Here is a 23,694-nt window from a genome sequence, read left to right on the forward strand (position 1 = left end):
TTAAATGGTTCATACATTTTGATGTATGTTTGTAATTCTCTACAACTATAGATCTTATTTTTCATCCGTGGACTAGGTCAATTGGATCGAACCACATTAAATTGTTGTCTCTTGTGTGATTAATTAATTGTTTAATTTCATTTTCACTGTTGTGATTGGATTGGGGCTTTTAGCCTAACAAGTGATATTAGAGCAAGGTTCGAGGTTTGAGGTTAGTGGGAAGAAAAGATAGGCCTAAGAGATTGTGAAGCAAGTATTTCAATATGTCTAAAAAAGGTATATCTAGTATGCCTATGCCTAAGTTTGAATGAAAATAGTTATTTTATGTTATGGCAAAGTACGATTCAAGATTTGTTCATACAACAAGGGTTGGATTAAGCATTAGAGAGTAGTAAGCCTGAGGGAATGGTTAACGGTAATTGGAATAGAATTTAGAAGAAAGCTGTTAGTACTATAAGATTAGCGCTAGCCTTAAAGGTAAAATATAATGTGTTGACTGAAAGTACTCTGAAAAGTTTGTAGGATAAGCTTGAGGGTATTTATGCTTCGAAGTCATTGACTAACAGATTATATTTAAAGATGGATCTATATTTTTTAAATATAAAAGAAGGTACAAGTCTTCATAATCGCCTAAATGAGTTTAATAGATTGGTTTCTCAATTGCTGATGATTTTTATTGATAAGTTAGAAGATGAAGAGAAGGCTTTAATTTTGCTATCATCTTTGCCCAAGTCTTATAGGCCTTTAGTTCAGATTTTATTAATGGATAGGTCTACTTTAAAGTTGGATGATGTGATTATCCTATTGTGTGAGAACAAAAAGTTTATAGGAACACAAAACTCATCACCTATGGGGAAAACACTAGTTGTAAAGGGGTTTTGATCGAGAGAAGACTCAAAAGAAGATTTATGGATCAAAATGGAGATCCAAGTCAAGAAACAAAGATTACAGTGCTATAGAATGCTATTATTACGATGAAAAAAGACATATCAGGTACGTAGTAAGAAGCTAAAAAGAGATATAGCTACTTTCAAAAGGGCAAATGATGAAAAAATTTTGGATGAAAGAAAGAGTGATACTGTTGTTATTATGTTTAATGATGATGATGTCATTTTAATGATTTCTATGGATGAGACTCAAACTTTGAAAAGTGATAAAAGTTGGATTTTAGATTCGACTGCTACAGTCCATGTTTGCAATGATAAGAGTTACTTTATAAAATTGGATGAGAATGAAAAGTATGAGGATATTATGGTTGCTAACAACGAAAAATTATAGATTCAAGGCATTGGGAATGTTCGCCTTAGATCTCACAATGATGTTGTTAAGATGCTTCATCATGTAAGATATATATCGAGTTATAGCTACAATTTAATTGTTTTGGGTGAGTTAGCTTCTCGATGGTACACATACTATGGTAGTAATGATTCGTTGAAAGTGTAAAAGAAAGGTAGTGTAATTCTATAAGGGAATAAGGTTAAAGTCACTTATACATGTTTGATGGAGACTCGGTAGCTGGGATCTCTGTGATGAAAAAAAGAAGAAAGGTAAGTGTGTTACCTTTGCAAATATTGTTAAAGTGTTTAGAGATTCAAGTCAAGTGAGGATTTGTTGAGATTTACCTTGAATCTCATAGTCCCACATTGAAAGTTATAAGAGTTTTAAGTTTATCTTGTATCTTACATCGAGAGTTTAGTAAAAGTATAAGGGGCTTTACCCTTATAAATAAGATGTTTTGGTTTTGATTTGGTAATCCCGGATAGTTAGACACCAAGAGAATAGCTAGGTGAGTAGGCTATTAAAAAGGTGTAATTGGGTTTTGGGTTAAATTTTGAGTAAAAAAATTTTGATGACTTTTCTTATTCCAAAAGTCTCATGTTATAAAAATTATTTTATTAGTGGATTGAGTTTGGAGTAGGCTATTTTTAATTAGCCTGAAATAAATATATTTGTATGTTCTTATTATTAATTTAAGCTTGCTATTTTGCACGTGAGTACTACGTGTGCATGTTGATTTCTCAACATTAATCATAATTTGGAATACTACCATTTTATGAAAGATTTTTTTTTACTTTGGTCACTAGCGTACTCAAAAACCTATTGAATAATATCATACAAGTTTTAACACTTAATAATAAGATATTTTGTATATTAAAAAATATAAATAGTTACTAAATATAATACCTGAGTTAGTGGACTACTTAGATTAGTTCTTGAAAATTATTGTTGCATAAAATTCATAAAAATATCGAATCGATTATGCAACTACTAAAATTTTGCACGCTCTTGATCCATTCTAGCATGTTCTTCTTCAATTTTAGCACACCATGTTCTTTTTTTGCTTCCATTTGCTGAAAATGTTGTTACATACTTTGCAACTCTTCTTTCAATATGTAAATGTCTCGCAAAGATTAACTTGCTGAGAGCTATATCCATAGTAACTAAATGGTGTTAGATCCAATCCAAGGCCTTGAACTTGTCTTCTTCCATGTCTTTCTTTTCTAGCAATTTCTGTGAAAATTTGATTTTTCAATTCTTGCATGTTGACAAAACCATCAGATGCTACTTCAATCTCAGCATCAATTTTTTCTTTCATTTTCTCATATAAATTAATTAGATAAAACTATCAATTTAATGATTAATTCATAATATGTTTAAAATAGTAAATATTTACTCTCTGTTTAAAACAAATGTAACAAATTATCACAATTTCTTATGTTTCGACATTCAAGTAAGATCTGTCTTTTTTTATGTGGGTTAATCGAAAAAGTTTCACATGTCTAATTTTTTCACCCATCTCAATCTCCTATATAAAAACATATATTATTGTTAAATACATATCAACCGTAACTTATTCATGTATATTAAGCCTATTAATCAAGTTCAAAAATTCGAATAAATTTAATATCATGTATTTAATCTACCTAAATTGTTAAAATATAAATATAACTGTAAAATTATATTTTTACCTTTTAACAGCATAAAAGTTGTAAACAAATGTAAACAATAACAGCATTTTAACCTTTCACACATATCAATCATGGAAATCAAATTCAATCATTTGGACAAATTTAATATCATGTATTGAAGCTATCTAAAATGTTAAAACAAAACAATAACGACAATTTTGTATTTTTACCTTTTAACCGCAAAAAAAGTCCTAAACAGAAGTAAACAATAATTATTTCACATATATCAACTGTGAAAATCAAGTTCAATCATTTAAAAAAGTTTAATATCATGTATTGAAACTATCCAAACTGTTAAAATAGAACAATAACAGTAAATTTGTATTTTTATCTTTCAATAGCATGAAAAATCCTAAACAAAGGTAAACAGTAACTTTTTCATATATATTAACTACGAAAACCAAGTTCAATGATTCCAAAAAGTTTAATATCATGTATTAAAGCCATCCAAACTGTTAAAATAAAATAACAACAGTAAATTTGTATATTTGCCTTTTAATGGTAAAAATAGTCCTAAATAGACATAAATGATAACTTTTTCACACATATCAACCGTAGAAACCAAGCTCAATCATTCAAACAAGTTTAATATCATGTATTGAAACTATCCAAACTATTAAAACAGAACAATATTATAAATTTGCATTTTGCCTTTTAACGGTATAAAAAAATCCTAAACAGACGTAAATGTTAGATTTTTCATACATATCAACTATGAAAACCAAGTTCAATTATTCCGACAAGTTTAATACCATATATTGAAGCTATGCAAACTGTTAAAATAAAACAATAACAATTGCCTCTTAATAGCACAAAAAGTCTTAAACATATGTAAATGATAACTTTTCACACATATCAACTGTTAAAACTAAGTTCAATCATTTGGACAAGTTTAATATCATATATTGAAGCTATCTAAACTGTTAAAATAGAACATTAACAGTAAATTTATATTTTTACCTATTAATGACATAAAAAGTCCTAAATAGACGTAAATAATAACTTTTTCATATATATCAACCATAAAAACTAAGTTCAATAATTAGGATAAGTTTAATTTCATGCATTGAAACTATCAAAACTATTAAAACTAAATAATAACTGTAAATTTACATTTTTACCTTTTAACGGCACAAAAATTTGTAAACAGACATAAATTGTAAATTACGACACATATATCAACAATGGAAACGAAGTCATTCATTCATATAAGTTTAATATCATAAACTTACTATTTCTTTTTGCTTTCTGGCAAAATTTTTTGATCCACTTATGTGGCTATATTTCTGTTGCTTTCTGCTACCAATCCTAATCTGTTCTCTTTCCTGTCATAAAAAATAATTACGTATATGGTAGAAAAACAAATATTTTCAACTTAAATCATAAAACACCTTCTATATTAAAACTAATATTAAAAGTTATAAATTAGTACATCTCCTTTTCTTGAGAATCAAAATCTAACTAATCATTCATATTACCACCTAATCACATTACGAGGTAGATTTTTCATTGTGGCTTCTATAGTAATATTTCGATCGAAATACTTTTTCTCTAAATTATGCTTATAGTCTTTCCATTTCTTTCCCAATGACCAAATAAAGTTAGTATTTCAAGTATAAATCTTGACTTAATAATACAAAAAGAAAAGTTTTAATCAATAAACTAAATTTAAAATAATTAATATTTTATATGTAATTAATTATACTAGTACCTCAATAAAGTCTAAAGCATCGGCCTTAACTTTTACTAAAACTTTATGCCATGTTTCGTAATGAATAGGCTATTTCATTCCATTATAGGCAATCATGCTTAGAAATCCAGCTAACAGTTGAGACTCTTCATCAATTGGTTGCCTATCAAAATTTGCAGATACTATAATATGCTCTTTTAGAGGTAGTGCAAATAATTCTTTTAAAATTGCCCAGCCTCTGATCCTCTGTTGACCATTGTTATCAATTACAAAAAATAAAAAATCAATTTGCAAATTACCAATACTTTAATCATTATAATCAAAATCTAAATATGAGGTTTATGATATCTGTATTCAAATTAATCGCATAATCAATTGACGAGATACTATCTGAACCTGGACTTTCTATATTGCCAGATCCAATATTAGTTGAAGAGTTAGCAATAACTGAGTTAGAATTGACAGTACGTATATTTCCTTCCAAAGGATTCAATCCATAGCCAATAATAACAGGTACCACAAACGGTTTTGAACTAATATCTCTTATATATTTTTTTTTCAATCTACTCCTCTACATTGTAGTTTAGTTGCATCATAAAAGCAAATATATAAAAAACATATGTAAAGAACATATATAAAGACATTGAGAAGTTAAGAAATCATAACCAACGATATATAAAAGACATATCAATATAATTAAATTAAAAGATAATGTATGATTTACAATACAATAAATATACAAAAAGCGAATGCGACATAAATTACATACAAGTATTTATTATATTATGTTTTAAACACTCGAATTATAAAATATGGATGATCTATCATGGTTCATAAATGTCTTCATTAACATCTTCGTGGACCCACTAAGCAGAAGTACTTGAGATATTTTCTTCCAAATTTTGTTCAACAAAAGAAAAATATTCATTTTCATATTTAATTTCATCTCTGGTATCTGATCCCATATCAAATAAGTCTCTAGGTGTGTTCGAAGAACAACAAACTAACCCAATTCTTTGGAGTCTTCAGAATAAAAAACTTGTTTGACTTGAGAGGAAAAAAATAAAGTTCATCGATAAGTTGTTGTCTGGTGTGAATTCATTGAGAAAAATCCACAATTGTAAATCCAAATTGATCTTTCTTAATATTTCTCGCACTATTCACATCAGCCCAATCACACCAAAATAAAATAACTTTTCACTTGTTATAATAATCCAACTTAATGATGTCATTAATCATGCCATAATAGTCAACATTTCCCTCTAAAGGGTTTGTGTCTCTAGCACTAGCATAGCTAGTAGTTGATGAAGTAACAATAACTCTTGAATTTTGTGTACTTCTAAATCACTCATGGGATTTAGTATGAAATCTAAATCCATTGATAATGAAATCTTTGTATCGTTTCACAATCTTGTTCAGATCTTATGAAAGATACTTCACCTCTTTTTTAAACAAGCTTTCCACTCCAAACCTATAAAAGTGGAATAAATATGTATATGTTATTAATTTTATTTATACCCTAAGCATTCTATGTACATTTCTCATAATGAGAAGTATGGCATTACTTACAGTTGCTCTTAACCGTTCATGAAAGTTTTTGGTAAATAACTTATCAAGCTCTCAAAGGTTTGATCATCGATAATATGCACGAGCTCTTAAATTATTTCTATACTCACTATAAAGCATCATGATAAAATATTAACAATAAGAAAATACGATAAATTATGCTTAATGGAATGAATTATTTCCTTGTAAGAAAATTTACATGCGAAACAATTCAATTGAGTCATGATGGAAAAGAATATATCGATGTGCTTATACCCAAGATTTATCATCTAACTTCACCATTTCAACTTTGTCTATTGGTTGTCCAAAACTTTCAAAAAGAAAACCATAAGCAAAGTTAGTACACTGCATACCAACATTTCTTGATGGTCTATTAAATCTTGTTTCAACATCTTTCAAATAATGAGAATAAAATGTCATAAATATCCTTTAGCAATAAACCTTGCGAATAACGTTTATTATGACAATAAGACTTTACCTGCTTAAAAACCTAAGGCATAAAATATATGTCATATATCTTTTTAACTAGAGTGATATGATCAACACTAACAACATAATCAAGCTATTAACAAATAATATCTTTCGATAGGATAAATCCATTGATAATAAATTGATCCATCGACTTTTTCTTCATATGGAATATGGATAACCAAATGCATCATAATAGTAAAGAAGTTTGAAAGGAAAATCTTATCTAAATGGCATAAAGTAATCACGGCTCGATCTTCAAGTTTGTCAAGCTCTTCCATATTCAGAACTTTCCCACAGAGAGCTTTAAATATGTTATTCAATTCAATTATCACTGAAGTGACTTGCTTTGACATTGATGAATGCAAAGCAATGGGAAGTAAGTCTTGCATCAAAATATGATAATCATGTGACTTCAATAAAGAAGGTTTTCGCTCCTTTAGATTCACACATTTCGATATAATTGACATATAGCCATCTAGAACTTTCACATTTTTCAAAACCTTACAAAACACATCTTTCTCATCTTTAGAAATCTCAAAACAAGCAAGAGGCAATCAAATATCTGTCATTAAGAAGCAACTTTGGATGAAGGTCAGGGTGAATCCCCATATCAACTAGGTCAAGCCGACTCTTTAAGTCATCTTTTGATCCATTATTCACATTAAGAATTGTCCTAATAAAAAATTTTCATTCTTTTCTATATGCATCACATCAAGATTATGACGTAATAAATTATATTTTCAATAAGGCAACTTAAAAAAAATGCTTCTTTTTTTTTTCACAATTCAAACTCATTGGGGTCTTTTTTCCGTCTTCCTCCTCATCACTTTGAACATTAAGATTATCAAGTTGAGTATCAGTATCATCAACTTAAGTAATAAGAGCTAGATACCTTCAAAGATTTTCTTCACTCTTTTCTTTGATTAAGTCATTTTTTTATAAATAAAATTGATATCTTTTAACTTTGATAAAATATTAGATATAGTAAAAATGATCTATTTAACTCTTCAATTCTATCAAAGAGATGTTTTGAAATTTAAATCGATAATTATTATATAACCATCAATAATGTGCTATATAACTGAATCTTTTATCGTTATGTAACTACTTCAAATATGTCTACGTAGTACAACATAAACAAATATAACAACTTTTTATGTTCTAATTAAATAAATTCATATAAGTAAAAAATTATTGATAATTTATAATAAAGCAGTATGTATATTAAAAATTTTGTTTTATGCATCATAACTGCTTCTCATAATTGTTTTTTTTTTTTCTGTTCTTCTTGTTGGATTTGTGAAGTGTTACAGGGGTTGGAGCTGTGGTGTTTCACGAGATCTAGTAAGAGGGGGCGGGTTTGATCAGGAGCTCAAGTCAGTTGGGGTCCACTGCCAATTATTGAGCAATCGGAGCCGTTCAAATTTGTTCGAGGCAGGTTCTAGTTGAAAAAGAATCGGTAATAATCTGATCCGGGTTGTTTTTAGAGGAAGAGGTTATGGTTTGTGATGCTTTTTACTGACAATGACGAGCTCCAATCCAAGTGGGCATTGTCGCATAATCTGACAAAATTCTTCCAATTATTATTTAGAAAACAAACAAAAAAAAAAGGGAAACAATATCCTGGGATTGTTACACGGTTCTTTTCAATTTGATTCTGTCACGGATTGCATTCCACAATTTGTGGTTCAATATTTTTCATGGATTGTGATTTTCCAACAATTCTTCTTAATTTGTAGTATATACTAATTAACATATATGTATAAGGGTTTCTTTTTATACCTCAAAGTAGATCTTAGATGAAGTTTGAATGGCTATTAGAAAAGCTTTGATGATCCAAATAACACACTTGAAATTGAGCTGTGAAACAAGAAAGAAATAAAAACACTCTTCCCTCCCCCAACCCAGATGCCAAAATATTTAAATTAAACTGTAAAGGAAGGAAGCGAGTGAGAAGCTGTAATTTTTAGTATATTCTAATTGGCGTATCGGGTGAAGGAAAAGGGTAGCTGACAAATAAGATCAAAAATTGAAGCCAAAGACAAGGCGCCAAATTATCACCAACCCATCAGACGGTAATCGAAGGTGCGTCACAGCTTGAGTGCAACCACCTGACAGTATCGTTTTTTTACCAATTTTTTGGTGCTCTCAAACTCCAAACTCTAAAAATTCTAAAATTTCTCGGTAATTTTAAAGAATTCAAAAATAATTAAGTAAACTTGAAATTTTCAAAAATTTTTTATACATTTTCTTTATTGATTTGTATAATTTTATTATTTTAGAAAATTTTATTATTTTATTTTTTAAAAAAATATTCAGAATTTTTGTAAATTTTCAAATTATGATAGTTTTTATAATTTATAAAAATCATCTTATTTTTAATTTTCTATAAATTTAAAAAAATTTAAACTTTTTTATAATTTTCCAAAATTTGTTAGAATTTGTTAGAATTTTTTTAATGTTTTAGAATTTTTTTAATTTTTTGAGTAATTTTTTGATAAGTTTAAAAAAATTTTAAAATATTTTTAGAATTTTTATTAGAATTTTTAAAATTTTTTTGAATTTTTTTATATGTTAAAATTTTTTTGAAATTTTTGATTTTTTAGAAATTTTAAAAGTTTTTAAATTTTCACAAAACTTTTAGAATTTTTTAAAAATTTTTAATATTTTAAAATATTTATAATTCTTATAATTTTTTAAAATAAAATTTTTTAATAAATGATAAAATATTTTAGAATTTTTAAAAATTTTTAGAATTGTTTTGAAACTTTGAAATTTTGAAATTTTAAAATTTTTTTTCAAGTTTTAAAAATTTTAGTAAAATTTTTAAAGTTTTTTAAAACTTTTTAATTTTTTAAAACTTTTTGAAATTTTGAATTTTTTATACTGATGTAATGCTAAGACATTGATTGGATTTTTTCTACACATATCAATATAATGTTGGATATTAATAATACCATGTTAGTAAATTTGACTAATAGTATTATACAAAAGTACTAATGTGATAATATATTTGAAAATTAAAATATTAATTTGACAGAAAATTTTTTTAAATACTAATATGACAAAGATTTTAAAATTTAGAGATCAAATATGTATTTAACTTAAATTAAAAACTACTAACCAGAAAATATAAAAAATTTAAAAATTGCTGTCCGGTAAACATTCATTTGAATCTTATCAGATAATATAAAGGCCAAGTAGTCATATATGCAATGAACCTGGTTGCCCAAGTTTAAATAAAATCTTAGTAAACTTTAACCACGTTTCCCTTGGGCGCTGCGAAGGCTTACTGATCGGAATATCTGTTTCATTATTCTGATATTAAGTAGAGTCATAGACCAACGTCTCCAAGCCAACGCAACCCACAATTCAGACTGTATTTTATACCTGTTTCTGCAGCACAGTCAACAAAAAAATAATATAATAAATAAAAATAAAAAAAGAACGCTACAAGTATGTGATATTGAACTATAAGGGAAAAGCATAACATAAAGCAAACCAGTGTTCGGTTTTCACATGGCAAGTTTAAGGACCCATATCTGTTCCTTGCTTACAACCTTTCTTAGCTTAATCAGCTGCTACAATCTGCCAGAAAACCATGTTGCTTTGTTCATCTTTGGTGACTGACTTTATGATGCTGGAAACAACAACTATATCAACACCACTGTTCATTATCAGGCAAACTTTTGGCCATATGGAGAAACCTTCTTTAAGTACCCCACTGGACGATTTTCTGATGGGCGTCTTATTCCAGATTTCATTGGTAAAGCACTTCAATTGTTTTTCTCTTTGTTATAGCAACTTCAATAAAAATAAAAAAATAAAAATAAAAACTCTTCTGATTCTCAAAATTATGTTGCAGCTGAGTATGCAGGGTTAACTTTAATCCCACCATACTTACAACCTGGTAACAATAAATTTATGGATGGGGTGAACTTTGCTTCTGCAGGAGCTGGTGCTCTGGTTGAAACTCATCAAGGATTTGTATGTGATGTTTTTTCATTAGCTTATTTATTGATTGAAGTCACTTTAGATGACACAAACATAGCCATACATAGTAATTATAGTTATATTCTAGCATTTAGAATGAAAAGTATATTGCTATATGACTTTTTCTCTTCTTTTTTTTTTTTTTTATAAAAGAGGTTACAGGATAGAGAAAAGAATTGCAAATACAGAGATTTAAACCTAGATCTGCTAGATGCAGCTTTGAGGGTAGCATTTCTAATTCTAACCATTGTTTACTTTTTCATTTTCTTTCCCTTCCTCCTTTCTTTTCTTTTTTTTTTTTTTTTTCTTTTGGGTTAATCCAGGTTATAGACCTAAACACTCAAGTAAGTAATTTCAAGAATATTGAGAAATTGTTGCGACAAGAATTAGGTGATGCAGAAGCCAAGAGATTGCTGGGTAGAGCCCTATATATGATTAGCATAGGAAGCAACGATTACTTTGTCTCTATTCAAAACTCAAGCATGCTTCAATCCTACTCCAAAGAAGAATATGTTGCAATGGTGATTGGCAACCTCACTGCTTCAATCAAAGTAATTATACTTAAATACAGAAATATGATTCTACCCTTTGTTTTTCTCTCTTATATCAGTTGCTCATAATCTGCATTTACTTAAAATGTGTCAGGAAATATATAAGAAAGGAGGAAGGAAATTTGGGTTTCTGAGCTTGGGGCCATTGGGATGTTTTCCAGGCATGAAACTACGTGTGCCAGGAAACACCAGTTCTTGCCTTGACAAAGTAACAACACTAGCACATCTGCACAATAAAGCACTTCCCATAGCGCTCCAGAAGCTGGAGAACCAATTAGAAGGATTCAAATTCGCAAATCATGATTTCTATACTTCTTTAAGTGAAAGAATGAACAACCCTTCAAAATATGGTAAGTCTCATGACTATAATACTTCGTTGTAAAAATAAAAAGGAACACTATATTTTTAAGTTACATTTTGAGGTTTATTTTTGTGAAGGTTTCAAGGTGGGGAATATGGCATGCTGTGGCAGTGGTCCATACAGAGGACAATCAAGCTGTGGGGGGAAGAGGCAGATAAAAGAGTATCAATTATGTGAAAAGGCTAGTGAATATTTGTTCTTTGACTCTGGTCACCCCACTGAAAGGGCCAACCGGCAATTTGCAGAGCTGTTGTGGCATGGAACTCCCAAAATGACATGGCCTTACAATCTCAAAGCACTATTTAATCTTCTTTAATAATAAAACATAGCAATATTTTTCCAAGACCAGTTGGCTAAATCCTTGCTCGAGGGTATGCTTTGCTTGGCTTGGTGCGCCTACATCTATCTGAGTTGGACATAGAAAGGAATATCAGGCTTCTTGGTGGTAAGTCAAAGATCAATTTCAGAACTCTTGAACTGCATTGCGGAATTGAAGGGGCTTAATCACATTGCAGCTGATGACATTAATAAGGTTCTTCTCACCAACTGGGAGCTTAGTGGAAATCTGTTTGAATTTTGTTGTTTGTAGCTCTGTTTATAATTTCTTCACTGCTTTGTAGTTTAGTTCCGTTCTTCTAGCAGGCTTCCCCTGCTTCATTTGAATAAATGAAATTCCAAATATCCAACGAGAAAAAGAAGATTTTCCTATAATCCTTTAGTTGGTGTGTGCTGGTCAACATCACAACCCTATCCCAAACAGAAGCAAAATGCTATTCCAATGTTATCAACATATAAGTACAAACAAAAAAAAAATTGAGGGTTGGCGACAAAAAGAGTGTGCTTTTATCTTTATTTTTTAGGGTTCAAATCTGTTGAAAAGTTGTGTGAAAATAGTTTTTTATTAATTCATTAGACTCGGCATAAAAGCTTACTTGGATCAGCACTTAGAAAAGATGTACGGTATAAGATCCAAAAATCTCTCAAATCACAAGAAAAAAATTTTGAAAATTGTGAACTGTACCAGAAGTAGTATAAAAGTTATATGAGGAAATCAAGAAATTTAAGTTGAATGAACTTGAATTCAGAAAGTAAATTGATCAAAGTAAATTTCCATCTTTTTCTTTTTGTTAGGCATTAGGAGGACTTTGGATTGAAAGGTTATATTCCTAGTCACAAAACAAAATAAAATACTGTAATAAATACCTTATTAGGATCCGGGTTGCATCAGCAGCTAAAAATTTGCTCAATTATTGTCAGTTATCCTAAACATTTTGTTATGGAAAATTAATTAATTGAACATAAAGATCAGGTTGTGAGCCAAACATTTTAAAGTTTAAAACCCATGCTTCTACATGCACTTCCAAGTTCAGATATTTCAAATCCTGTTTTATATACACAAGAACATTTTTTGATACGTAAAAGTTTGTAACTTAATATATAAAAAAAATAAATTATAAGTGCAAAAATTTAAATCTTAAATTTATTAAATACTATTTCTTAAAAATAGTTACGTGAATCAAACTACACCACACCCCCTCCGCATTCCCATTGAAAGTGATCCTATGACTTAAAATGCTGTAGAAGACTACTTTTCAGAGTATGTATATTAGTTGTAAGGCAAAATGACTTAAAATCCATGAACCACTCTTCACTGAAAATGGACGGATCTTCGCAAGAAAATCACGCCCGCGTCCACATGCGAGGAAACATCATCCGTTTTGTTATTTTGTGTTCTGCTATTGGCTTAAACGGATCGTGGCCAAAACGGTAGTCAAGAAAAACTTGTCATTTCTGAAGGACATGTTGGCTCCATAGCGGGGAGAAGAAGACTTCCATGAAACCAAAAGGAAACTACATTAATGCTCATACTAAAGTTGTACTAAATTCTTACATTATTCAACTATCCAAGTCTTAGGTGAAATCGGCAAACTTAAAGTTCCTCAACTTAAAGTTCCTCATGTGAAAATATAATTGTTTGATGTTTTATTGAAAAATTTGGATCTTGAAATGAACTTTCAAACTTGAAAATTTGTGTATATACACCACAGGAGTTTATGTTTTTAATAACATTTTTTTTAACGTTTAGCGGTGTTTATACACATCACTAAAAGATTTAAAGCGTTTGTCAAAAACGCCACTAAGAGCGTTAGCTATACTATTATTGGGAAAAATAACATCGTTTATAAGAAATGTAGTTAATTTAACTACATTTGTAAGCACAATCGTCGTTAATTTAGTGATGTTTATATAAAAAAAATGCTGTTAATTTAATATTTAGTGGTATTTTTTAATACAAACGCAGTGAAATTAAGAAATTTACTTTTTTAAAAAAATTTCTTTTAATATTTATTATTATCATTAAATAAAAATATTAAAAGAAATAAAAATGAACTTAAATTCATAAACTGAATATTATAAATACATAATTTTATTCAAATATGCATGTAACACAAAGTTTATTAATACATGCAATAACATTCAAATTATTTTAGTACATTAACAAAAAAATTTTAAATATATGAAATTAATGACTACATAAATTTGAAAAACTACCATTTGATGAAGGATTTTTTTCACATTTGTCACTAGTGTGCTCAATAACCTACTGAATAATATTATACAAATTTTAACACTTAATAATAAGCTATTTTTATATTAAAAAATATAAATAGTTACTAAATATAATACCTGAGTTGATAGAACATTTAGATTAGTTCCTGAAAATTATTGTTGCATAAAATTCATAAGAATATCAAATTGATTATGCAATTGCTAAAATTTTGCATGTTCTTGGTTCATTTTTGCACATTCTTCTTCAATTTTAGCACACTCATGTTCTCTTTCTGCTTCCATTTGCTGGAAACGTTGTTGCATAATTTGCAACTCCTCTCTCAATATAAAAATGTCTTGTGAAGATTGACTTGCTGAGAATGTAAATTGCTGAGAGCTACGTACATAGTAGCTAGATGGTGTTAAACCTAATTCAAGGCCTCGAACCTGTCCATGTCTTTCTTTTCTAGCAACTTCTGTGAAAGTATGATTTTTCAATTCTTGCATTTTGACAGAACCATCATATGCTACTTCAATCTCAGCAACCATTTTTTTTTCGCTTTCTCATGTAAATTAATCAGATAAAATATCAAACTTAATGATTAATTCATAATATGTTTTAAATAGTAAATATTTACTTTTTGTATAAAACAAATGTAACAAATTACCACAATTTTTTATGTTTCAACATTCAAGTAAGATTCGTCTTTTTTGTGTAAGTTAATCGAAAAAGTTTCACACATCCAATTTTTTCACTCATCTCAAACTTCTATATAAGAACATATGTTATTATTAAATACATATCAACTGCAACTTATTCATGCATATTAAACATGTCAATCAAGTTCAAAAATTTAAATAAGTTTAATATCATATATTTAATCTATCTAAATTGTTAAAATAGAAATATAACTGTAAAATTATATTTTTGCCTTTTAACAATACAAAAGTCTTAAACAAACGTAAACAATTAAAACATTTTAGCCTTTCACACATATTAATCATGGAAACCAAATTCAATCATTTGAACAAGTTAAATATCATGTATTGAAACTATCCAAACTGTTAAAACAGAACAATAATAGCAACTTTGTATTTTTGCCTTTTAACAGCAAAAAAAATTTTAAACAGAGGTAAACAAAAACTTTTTCATATATATCAACTGTGAAAATCAAGTTCAATCATTCGAAAAAGTTTAATATCACGTATTGAAGCTATGCAAACTGTTAAAACAGAACAATAATAACAATTTTATATTTTTACCTTTTAATGGCACGAAAAATCTTAAACAAAGGTAAACAGTAACTTTTTCACATAAACTATTTGAAAAAATTTAATATCATGTATTAAAGCCATCTAAACTGTTAAAATAAAATAATAACAGCAAATGTGTATTTTTGCCTTTTTAACAACAAAAATAGTCCTAAATAGACGTAAACGATAATTTTTTTATACATATCAACCGTAGAAATCAAGTTCAATAATTCGGACAAGTTTAATATCATGTATTAAAACTATCCAAACTATTAAAATAGAATAATATTATTAATTTTGCAATTTACCTTTTAACGACATAAAAAGTCCTAAATAAACGTAAATGTTAGCTTTTTCACCCATATCAACTGTACTAAGTTTAATTATTCTGATAAGTTTAATACCATGTATTGAAGCTATGCAAATTGTTAAAATAGAACAAAAATAACAATTTTACATTTTTACCTCTTAACAGCATCAAAAGTTTTAAACAGATGTAAACGATAACTTTTTCACACATATTTTAAAAATTTTATCAAAATTTTTAAATATTTTTATAATTGTTTTGAATTTTTTTTATCTTTTAAAAAAATTTTTGAATTTTTCAAATTTTTTGAAATTTTAAAAATTTTTAGAATTTTCAAAAAACTTTTAGAATTTTTTAAAAATTTTTAATATTCTTAATATTTTAAAATTAAAATTTTTTTTATAAATGTTAAAAAATTTTAAAATGTTTTAGATTTTTTAAAAAATGTTTAGAATTGTTTTGATATTTTGAAATTTTTAAATTTTTTTCAAGTTTTAAAAATTTTAATAAACTTTTTAAAAATCTTTTTAAGTTCTTTAAAACTTTTTTAAATTTTTAATTTTTTAGAGCTTTTTAAATTTTTTTTTGAATTTTTTTGTGCTAATGTAATAATGATGTTATAATATTGATTGAACTTTTTTTTACGCATATCAGTATAATGTTAAATGTTAATGTCACGTTAGCAAAATTGACTAACGACATTATACAAAAGTACTAACGTGATAATAGATTTCAAAATTAAAATACTAATGTGATAAAAAAAAATTAAAATACTAATATGACAAAAATTTTAAAATTTAGGGACCAAATATGTATTTAACTGATCAAATTAAAAACTACTAACCAGCAAATATAAAAAAATTCAAAAATTGCAGTCCAATAAACATTCATTTGAATCTTATCAGATAATATAAAGGCCAAGTAGTTATATATGCAATGAACCTGGTTGCCCAAGTTTAAATAAAATCTTGGTAAACTCTATCTACGTTTTCCTTGGGCACTACGAAGGCTTACTGATTGGAATATCTGTTTTATTATTCTGATATTAGGTCGAGTCGTGGACCAACGTCTCCAAGCCAACGCAACCCACAATCCAGACTGTATTTTATATCTGTTTCTGCAGCACAGTCAACAAAGAAAAATAAAAAAAGAACCCTACAAGTATGTGACATTGAACTATAAGGGAAATGCATAACATAAAGCAAACCAGTGTTCGGTTTTCACATGGCAAGTTTAAGGACCCATATCTGTTCCTTGCTTTGCTATACAACCTTTCTCAGCTTAATCAGCTGCTACAATCTGCCAGAAAACCATGTTGCTTTGTTCATCTTTGGTGACTCACTTTTTGATGCTGGAAACAACAACTATATCAACACCACTGTTAATTATCAGGCAAACTTTTGGCCATATGGAGAAACCTTCTTTAAGTACCCCACTGGACGATTTTCTGATGGGCGTCTTATTCCAGATTTCATTGGTAAAGCACTTCAATTGTTTTTCTCTTTGTTATAGCAACTTCAATAAAAATAATAAACAAATAAAAACTCTTCTGATTCTCAAAATTATGTTGCAGCGGAGTATGCAGGGTTACCTTTAATCCCACCATACTTACAACCTGGTAACAATAAATTTATGGATGGGGTGAACTTTGCTTCTGCAGGAGCTGGTGCTCTGGTTGAAACTCATCAAGGATTTGTATGTGATGTTTTTTCATTAGCTTATTTATTGATTGAAGTCACTTTAGATGACACAAACATAGCCATACATAGTAATTATAGTTATATTCTAGCATTTAGAATGAAAAGTATATTGCTATGACTTTTTCTCTTCTATTTTTTTTATTTTTATTTTTATAAAAAAGTTCGCAGGATAGAGAAAAGAATTGCATGTACAGAGATTTAAACCGAGATCTGCTAGATGCAGCTTTAACGGTAGCATTTCTAATTCTAACCACTGTTTACTTTTTCATTTTCTTTCCCTTCCTACTTTTTTTCTTTTTTTCCTTTTGGGTTAATCCAGGTTATAGACCTAAATACTCAAGTAAGTTATTTCAAGAATATTGAGAAATTGTTGCGACAAGAATTAGGTGATGCAGAAGCCAAGAGATTGCTGGGTAGAGCCCTATATATAATTAGCATAGGAAGCAACGATTACTTTGTCTCTATTGTTCAAAACTCAAGCATGCTTCAATCCTACTCCAAAGAAGAATATGTTGCAATGGTGATTGGCAACATTACTGCTTCAATCAAAGTAATCATATTTAAATATAGAAATATGATTCTACCCTTTGTTTTTCTCTCTTATATCAGTTGCTCATAATCTGCATTTACTTAAAATGTGTCAGGAAATATATAAGAAAGGAGGAAGGAAATTTGGGTTTCTGAGCTTGGGGCCATTGGGATGTATACCAGGCATGAAACTGCTTGTGGCAAGAAACACTAGTTCTTGCCTCGAAAAAGTAACAACACTAGCACATCTGCACAATAAAGCACTTTCCATAGCCCTCCAGAAGCTGGAGAACCAATTAGAAGGATTCAAATTCGCAAATCATAATTTCTATACTTCTTCAAGTGAAAGAATAAACAACCCTTCAAAATATGGTAAGTCTCATGACTATAATACTTCGTTGTAAGAAAAAAAAGGAACACTATATTTTTAAGTTACATTTTGAGGTTTATTTTTGTGAAGGTTTCAAGGTGGGGAATATGGCATGCTGTGGCAGTGGTCCATACAGAGGACAATCAAGCTGTGGGGGGAAGAGGCAGATAAAAGAGTATCAATTATGTGAAAAGGCTAGTGAATATATGTTCTTTGACTCTGGTCACCCCACTGAAAGGGCCAACCGGCAATTTGCAGAGCTGTTGTGGCATGGAACCCCCAAAATGACATGGCCTTACAATCTCAAAGCACTATTTAATTTTCTTTAATAATAATACATAGCAATATTTTTCCAAGACCAGTTGGCTAAATCCTTGCTCAAGGGTATGCTTTGTTTGGCTTGGTGTGCCTACATCTATCTGAGTTGGACATAGAAAGGAATATCAGGCTTCATGGTGGTAAGTCAAAGATCAATTTCAAAACTCTTGAACTGCATTGCGGAATTGAAGGGGCTTAATCACATTGCAGATGATGACATTAATAAGGTTCTTCTCACCAACTGGGAGCTTAGTGGAAATCTGTTTGAATTTTGTTGTTTGTAGCTCTGTTTATACTTCCTTCACTGCTTTGTAGTTTAGTTCCGTTCTCCTGGCAGGCTTCCCCTGCTTCATTTGAATAAATGAAATTCCAAATATCCTACAAAAAAAAGAAGATTTTCCTATAATCCTTTAGTTGGGGTCCACTGGTCAACATCACTACCGTATCCCAAACAGAAACAAAATACTATTCCAATGTTATCAACATACAAGTACAAACTTGAAAATTTTGAGGGTTGGCAACAAAAAGAGTGTGCTTTTATCTTTATTTTTTAGGGTTCAAATCTGTTGAAAAATTGTGTGAAAATAACATTTTATTGATTCATTAGACTCGGCATAAAAGCTTACTCGGATCAGCACTTAGAAAAGATGTACGGTATAAGATCCAAAAATCTCCCAAATCACAAGAAAAAAATTTTGAAAATTGTGAACTGTACCAGAAGTAGTATAAAAGATATACGAGGAAATCAAGAAATTTAAGTTGAATGAATTTGAATTCAGAGAGTAAATTGATCGAAGTAAATTTCCATCTTTTTCTTTTTGTTAGGCATTAGGAGGACTTTGGATTGAAAGGTTATATTCCTAGTCCCAAAACAAAATAAAATACTGTAATAAATACCTTATTAGGATCCGGGTTGTATGATTAGCTAAAAATTTGCTCAATAATTGTCAGTTACCCTAAACATTTTTTTATGGAAAATTAATTAATTGAACATAACGATCAGGTTTAAAGTTTAAAACCCAGGCTTCTACATGCACTTCCAAGTTCAGATATTGCAGATCCTATTTTATATGAACAAGAACTTTTTTTTATACGTAAAGTTTGATACTTAATATATAAAAAAAATTATAATTGTCAAAAATTAAATCTTAAATTTATTAAATATTATTTTTAAAATTAAATATTATTTCTTAAAAATAATTACGTTAATTAAACTACACCACACCCAGGAACGGATGCATAATGGGGTCATTGGGGCAATTGCCCACACTGAGATCTATATCCCTTCAAAAATACATTATAAAAATATTTAAAAAGTTTAATTTTTTTATAATGTCCCCACTCAATATATATATATATATATATATATATATATATATATAATATGAAAAAGTGAAACTTAAAATAATTGGAAGTGATAGATTTGTAAATAAAAAAATATTTTAAGGTCATTATAAAAAAATAGAATTGATTGTAAATAAAAGTAATCAGTCTTTCATTTTCGTCCATCTTCCCTATTTTTGCTACTTTCAAGTTTTTAAACAAAAACAGAGAGAACCAGAGAAGAAAATTAAAGAAGTAAAGAGAGAAAAAAAAAAAGTCTTTTAATTGAAGAAACAAATTACAAGTTGGTTATATTCTTACTCTAACAAGATGTTCAAGTTATTTTTTTATATATTTTTACAATTAGTCAATCAGTTTTTTTATATATTTTTATATATAGTGTTTATTTATTATTTGAAATTTGTTACATTGATGAAATAATTTGATCATGAATTCATGTTATTGATAGCATTTATATTTTTTTATCATGTTTGAATTTTTTATGTTCTATATTTTTCTTTATTTTTTTAATTATTACTCATTCAACTAATAACTTTAAATTTGGTAAAAAATAATTTATATGGAAATTATAAAATTAGTTAGAAATTCTATCCAATTTTTTACATAGCAGTATAGTTACAGTATGTGAATTGCATTTCTATTCATATATTTCAAATATAGGGCCAATTGATCTTCATTAACACGCATAATTGTATTTGGAATATGTGTGTCATAACTTTAGATCCGGGGATTTATCGCTAGATTTAATAAATAAATAGAATCGTCATCAATCTTTTTTATTAGGTGTGATTGGTCATTTAAGGAATCTATCCTTTTAAAGAACTCCTAAGCCTGACTAAGGATCTCTAAAAGAATAGGTTCGGGTCTACTAACCAGAACAGGGTTCAGGAGTCGTTTACATGTGGAGAAGATTATAGCACCCCTAAATGCCCATTCGAAATATGATACCATATTATTTCAAATTTATCCTAAGATCTTGAGTCTAATGACTTCAAAATTTATGTTGAAATATTAGAAATAATTTATAATATTCTCCATCAATTTGGTAGAATTTTAAAAAATATTTTCTCACATCAAGAGTATTCAAGAATCCAATTTGATTTCTTGAAGAGGCTCCGTCATCGAAAAAAGATTTATTTATTATTTTTAGTCAAAAACATATCTAATTATTTCACCATTTGGGCCAAATTAAAAATATTTTTTCTTTTTGAATTTCTAAAATTTTTTACCATTTGAGCCTATTTAGAATTCTTTTTATTTTTTTTGGAAAGAAAATAATATGACAATTACTTTTATTGAAATTTTTCATCAAATTATTCCATAATTTGGGTCAAATTTAGAGAAAATTTTTCACCTAGAGATTTCTTAAAAATTTACCATTTTAAATTTTTAAGAATCTTATCCTCGAATAATTATCACATATTTTCAATCAAAATTTTATTTGGAAAAGAATACAATTATTTATATTGAAATTTCATATAAATTATTCTACCATTTAGGCCAAATTTAAAAGAAATTTCTCACCTAGAGAATTCTTAGAAAATTCATCATTTGAAATTTTTAAAAATTTCATCATTAGATAATTTGTATTTAATTTCAAAATTTTATATTTTTTAATTTTTTTGGATTGAAAATAAATATTAATTATTGTTATTGAAACCTTGTCTAAATTATTCCACCATTTGGGTCAAATTTAGACAAAATTTCTCACCTAGGAATTTTATAAAAATTTACCATTTGAAATTTTTATAAATTCCATCATTGGATAATTAATATTTATTCCCAAAATTTTATTTTTTTATTTTATTTAATATCAAATAATGAAAATCATAAAATAAAGTGAATAAATAAACAATTATGCATAAAACAAAAAAAATGAATAAACAATCGATTAAAGAAAAAAATAAATACCAAACAATTAAAAAAATAAAAATAAGAAAAACTATCAAAATTGACATAAGCCTTTGAAATTCTACCGAATCAATGTGCTAGCCTATCACATGACACTAAGGCATCAAAGCACATTAAGGCACCTGCTTCACACACACATGGTTCCCCTTCGCTATTGCCTTCCACTATTTTTCGATTCCTGCTAGCTTCTTCCGTTCTTGTTGCTCAATCTTCTTTTTCATTTTTTTTTTTTTTGCCAGCAGCTTCACGTTCCTTTGCCTGTCGTCAATATTTTATTTCTCTCCCTAATTTTTTTTGTGTGTGTTTGTGTGATATGTGTAGGCATGTATTTATAGGGTTCTGAATCTGAGAACTCAAATCCAGAAAGGAATCCTAATTTCTTTTGAATTCTAAACTTAAACTCAACTCTAACTTTACAAATCAGTTCCAACAATTTCACACAAACTCAACCATCTATTTTTTCACTTTTTTAATTTTTAATTTTTTTCATTATTTTTATTCACAAAAATCACAAGTAGACCCTGGACAAATTGGGTGTCTACAGCAATCCTTCTTTGCACATTTTCTATGAAACAAAAATTGTGCAAAAACGTAGACACCTATTTAAGACTCAACTCAACATCCTTTCTTTTTTCTATGTTTTTTTCCTTTTTTTTTTGAAAAGAAAGTAAGCAAAGCTCTTCTAAACAGAGGCAACAAACTTTGAGAAATGAATGACTCCTCTGAATAGAGGCAACAGACTTTTGAGAAAATAAATGGCTCCTCTGAATAGAGGCAACGAACTTTGAGATGAAATTTGAGAAAATAAATGTCTCCTCTGAATAGAGGTAACAAACTTTTGAGAAAATAAATGGCTCCTCTAAATAGAGGCAACAAACTTTGAGAACATAAATGGCTCCTCTGAATAAAGGCAACGAACTTTTGAGAAAATAAATAGCTCATCTAAATAGAGGCAATGAACTTTTGAGAAAATAAATGGCTCTTTTGAATAGAGGCAACAAACTTCTAGAAAATAAATGGCTCATTGACAATCATATCCAATAGAGTTGTAGCTCAAATATGATAAAATTTGTAATGGAAACTCAAAGATTTGTAATTTGAGTCGAAAATCAAAGGTTCAGATATGCAAGAACCTTTCAACTTCGTAAAAATTCACTAAAATTTAATTCTCAAAATTTTAGCTTCATAAGAATTCAAATTTGCAAGATCTTAAGATTCGCATTTGCAAATTATAAGACTCACATCCACATTTTAAAGATTCTTATTTGAATTTTAAAGATTTACATCCAAAAATTCAAAGCTTCTCATTAAGGCTCAAAAGTTCTTATTCAATAAATCTCAAAGTTTCATATATCAAAGATTCTCATTTGAAACTTAAAACTCCAAGATTTTTCTTTGAAACTCAAAGATTCTCAATTGAAATTCAAATATTTTCATTAAAAGGTTCACAATTTCCTTTCAGGTGACCCAAAATTTTGCATGAATGAATGTCATAATCAAAGATGCAAATGCCTTCTTAATGATGCAAATGCAACAATCGAATTATGTGCATGTGTTATTCAAACAACAATGCTTACGTGATGCATAGAATGTAGACGTCAATAATGTCATGAAATTTTAAATAATTACGGTAATATGGCTCTCAAGACTCCGACATCTCATGTTTTCTCTTTGTTTAGCTTCTTAACATTTTAGAACAAGTTTCATCAACCGATCATCATTGTTTCCATTACTTGATCACCATCCATAGGCTTCTCAGCACTAATAATTCTGTCAATTGATCCATATTGTGCTCATCACTCATTTAAAGG

At 28.4% G+C, this 23,694-nt stretch overlaps 2 protein-coding genes across 3 annotated transcripts; both read left to right on the top strand.

The window, feature by feature from the left end:
- The first annotated feature begins 10,182 nt into the window (after window positions 1-10,182).
- On the top strand, window positions 10,183-12,312 carry LOC111298647 (GDSL esterase/lipase 3-like). The gene is made up of 5 exons (XM_089745014.1): window positions 10,183-10,462; window positions 10,562-10,683; window positions 11,013-11,240; window positions 11,335-11,590; window positions 11,679-12,312. The coding sequence occupies exons 2-5, from the start codon at window positions 10,621-10,623 to the stop codon at window positions 11,915-11,917; spliced, it is 786 nt and encodes a 261-aa protein (XP_089601140.1). The 5' UTR covers window positions 10,183-10,462; window positions 10,562-10,620; the 3' UTR covers window positions 11,918-12,312.
- Window positions 12,313-16,812: 4,500 nt separating this feature from the next.
- LOC111298648 (GDSL esterase/lipase 1-like) lies at window positions 16,813-19,007 on the top strand. Of its 2 annotated transcripts, XM_022893373.2 has the most exons (5): window positions 16,816-17,189; window positions 17,286-17,407; window positions 17,732-17,962; window positions 18,057-18,312; window positions 18,401-19,007. In XM_022893373.2, the coding sequence occupies exons 1-5, from the start codon at window positions 16,937-16,939 to the stop codon at window positions 18,637-18,639; spliced, it is 1,101 nt and encodes a 366-aa protein (XP_022749108.1). In that variant the 5' UTR covers window positions 16,816-16,936; the 3' UTR covers window positions 18,640-19,007. The 2 variants fall into 2 exon arrangements, with proteins under 2 accessions (XP_022749109.1, XP_022749108.1); XM_022893374.2 differs by lacking the exon at window positions 17,732-17,962 and having other exon boundaries at window positions 16,813-17,189; window positions 18,401-18,767.
- The last annotated feature ends 4,687 nt before the right edge of the window (window positions 19,008-23,694 follow it).

The sequence above is a fragment of the Durio zibethinus genome, chromosome 16 (assembly GCF_047325235.1).
Source record: "Durio zibethinus cultivar Kanyao isolate XHJ-2024 chromosome 16, ASM4732523v1, whole genome shotgun sequence".
NCBI classification, from domain to species: Eukaryota; Viridiplantae; Streptophyta; class Magnoliopsida; order Malvales; family Malvaceae; genus Durio; species Durio zibethinus.

Bases quoted from the DNA above. Each gene is read 5' to 3' on its own strand.
- LOC111298647 (XM_089745014.1), top strand. From the start codon at position 10,621: ATGGATGGGGTGAACTTTGCTTCTGCAGGAGCTGGTGCTCTGGTTGAA. The intron at 11,241-11,334 runs GTAATTATACTT...AAAATGTGTCAG, and splicing joins ACCTCACTGCTTCAATCAAA to GAAATATATAAGAAAGGAGG. The intron at 11,591-11,678 runs GTAAGTCTCATG...ATTTTTGTGAAG, and splicing joins GAACAACCCTTCAAAATATG to GTTTCAAGGTGGGGAATATG.
- LOC111298648 (XM_022893373.2), top strand. From the start codon at position 16,937: ATGGCAAGTTTAAGGACCCATATCTGTTCCTTGCTTTGCTATACAACC. The intron at 17,190-17,285 runs GTAAAGCACTTC...ATTATGTTGCAG, and splicing joins TCTTATTCCAGATTTCATTG to CGGAGTATGCAGGGTTACCT. The intron at 17,408-17,731 runs GTATGTGATGTT...GGGTTAATCCAG, and splicing joins TTGAAACTCATCAAGGATTT to GTTATAGACCTAAATACTCA.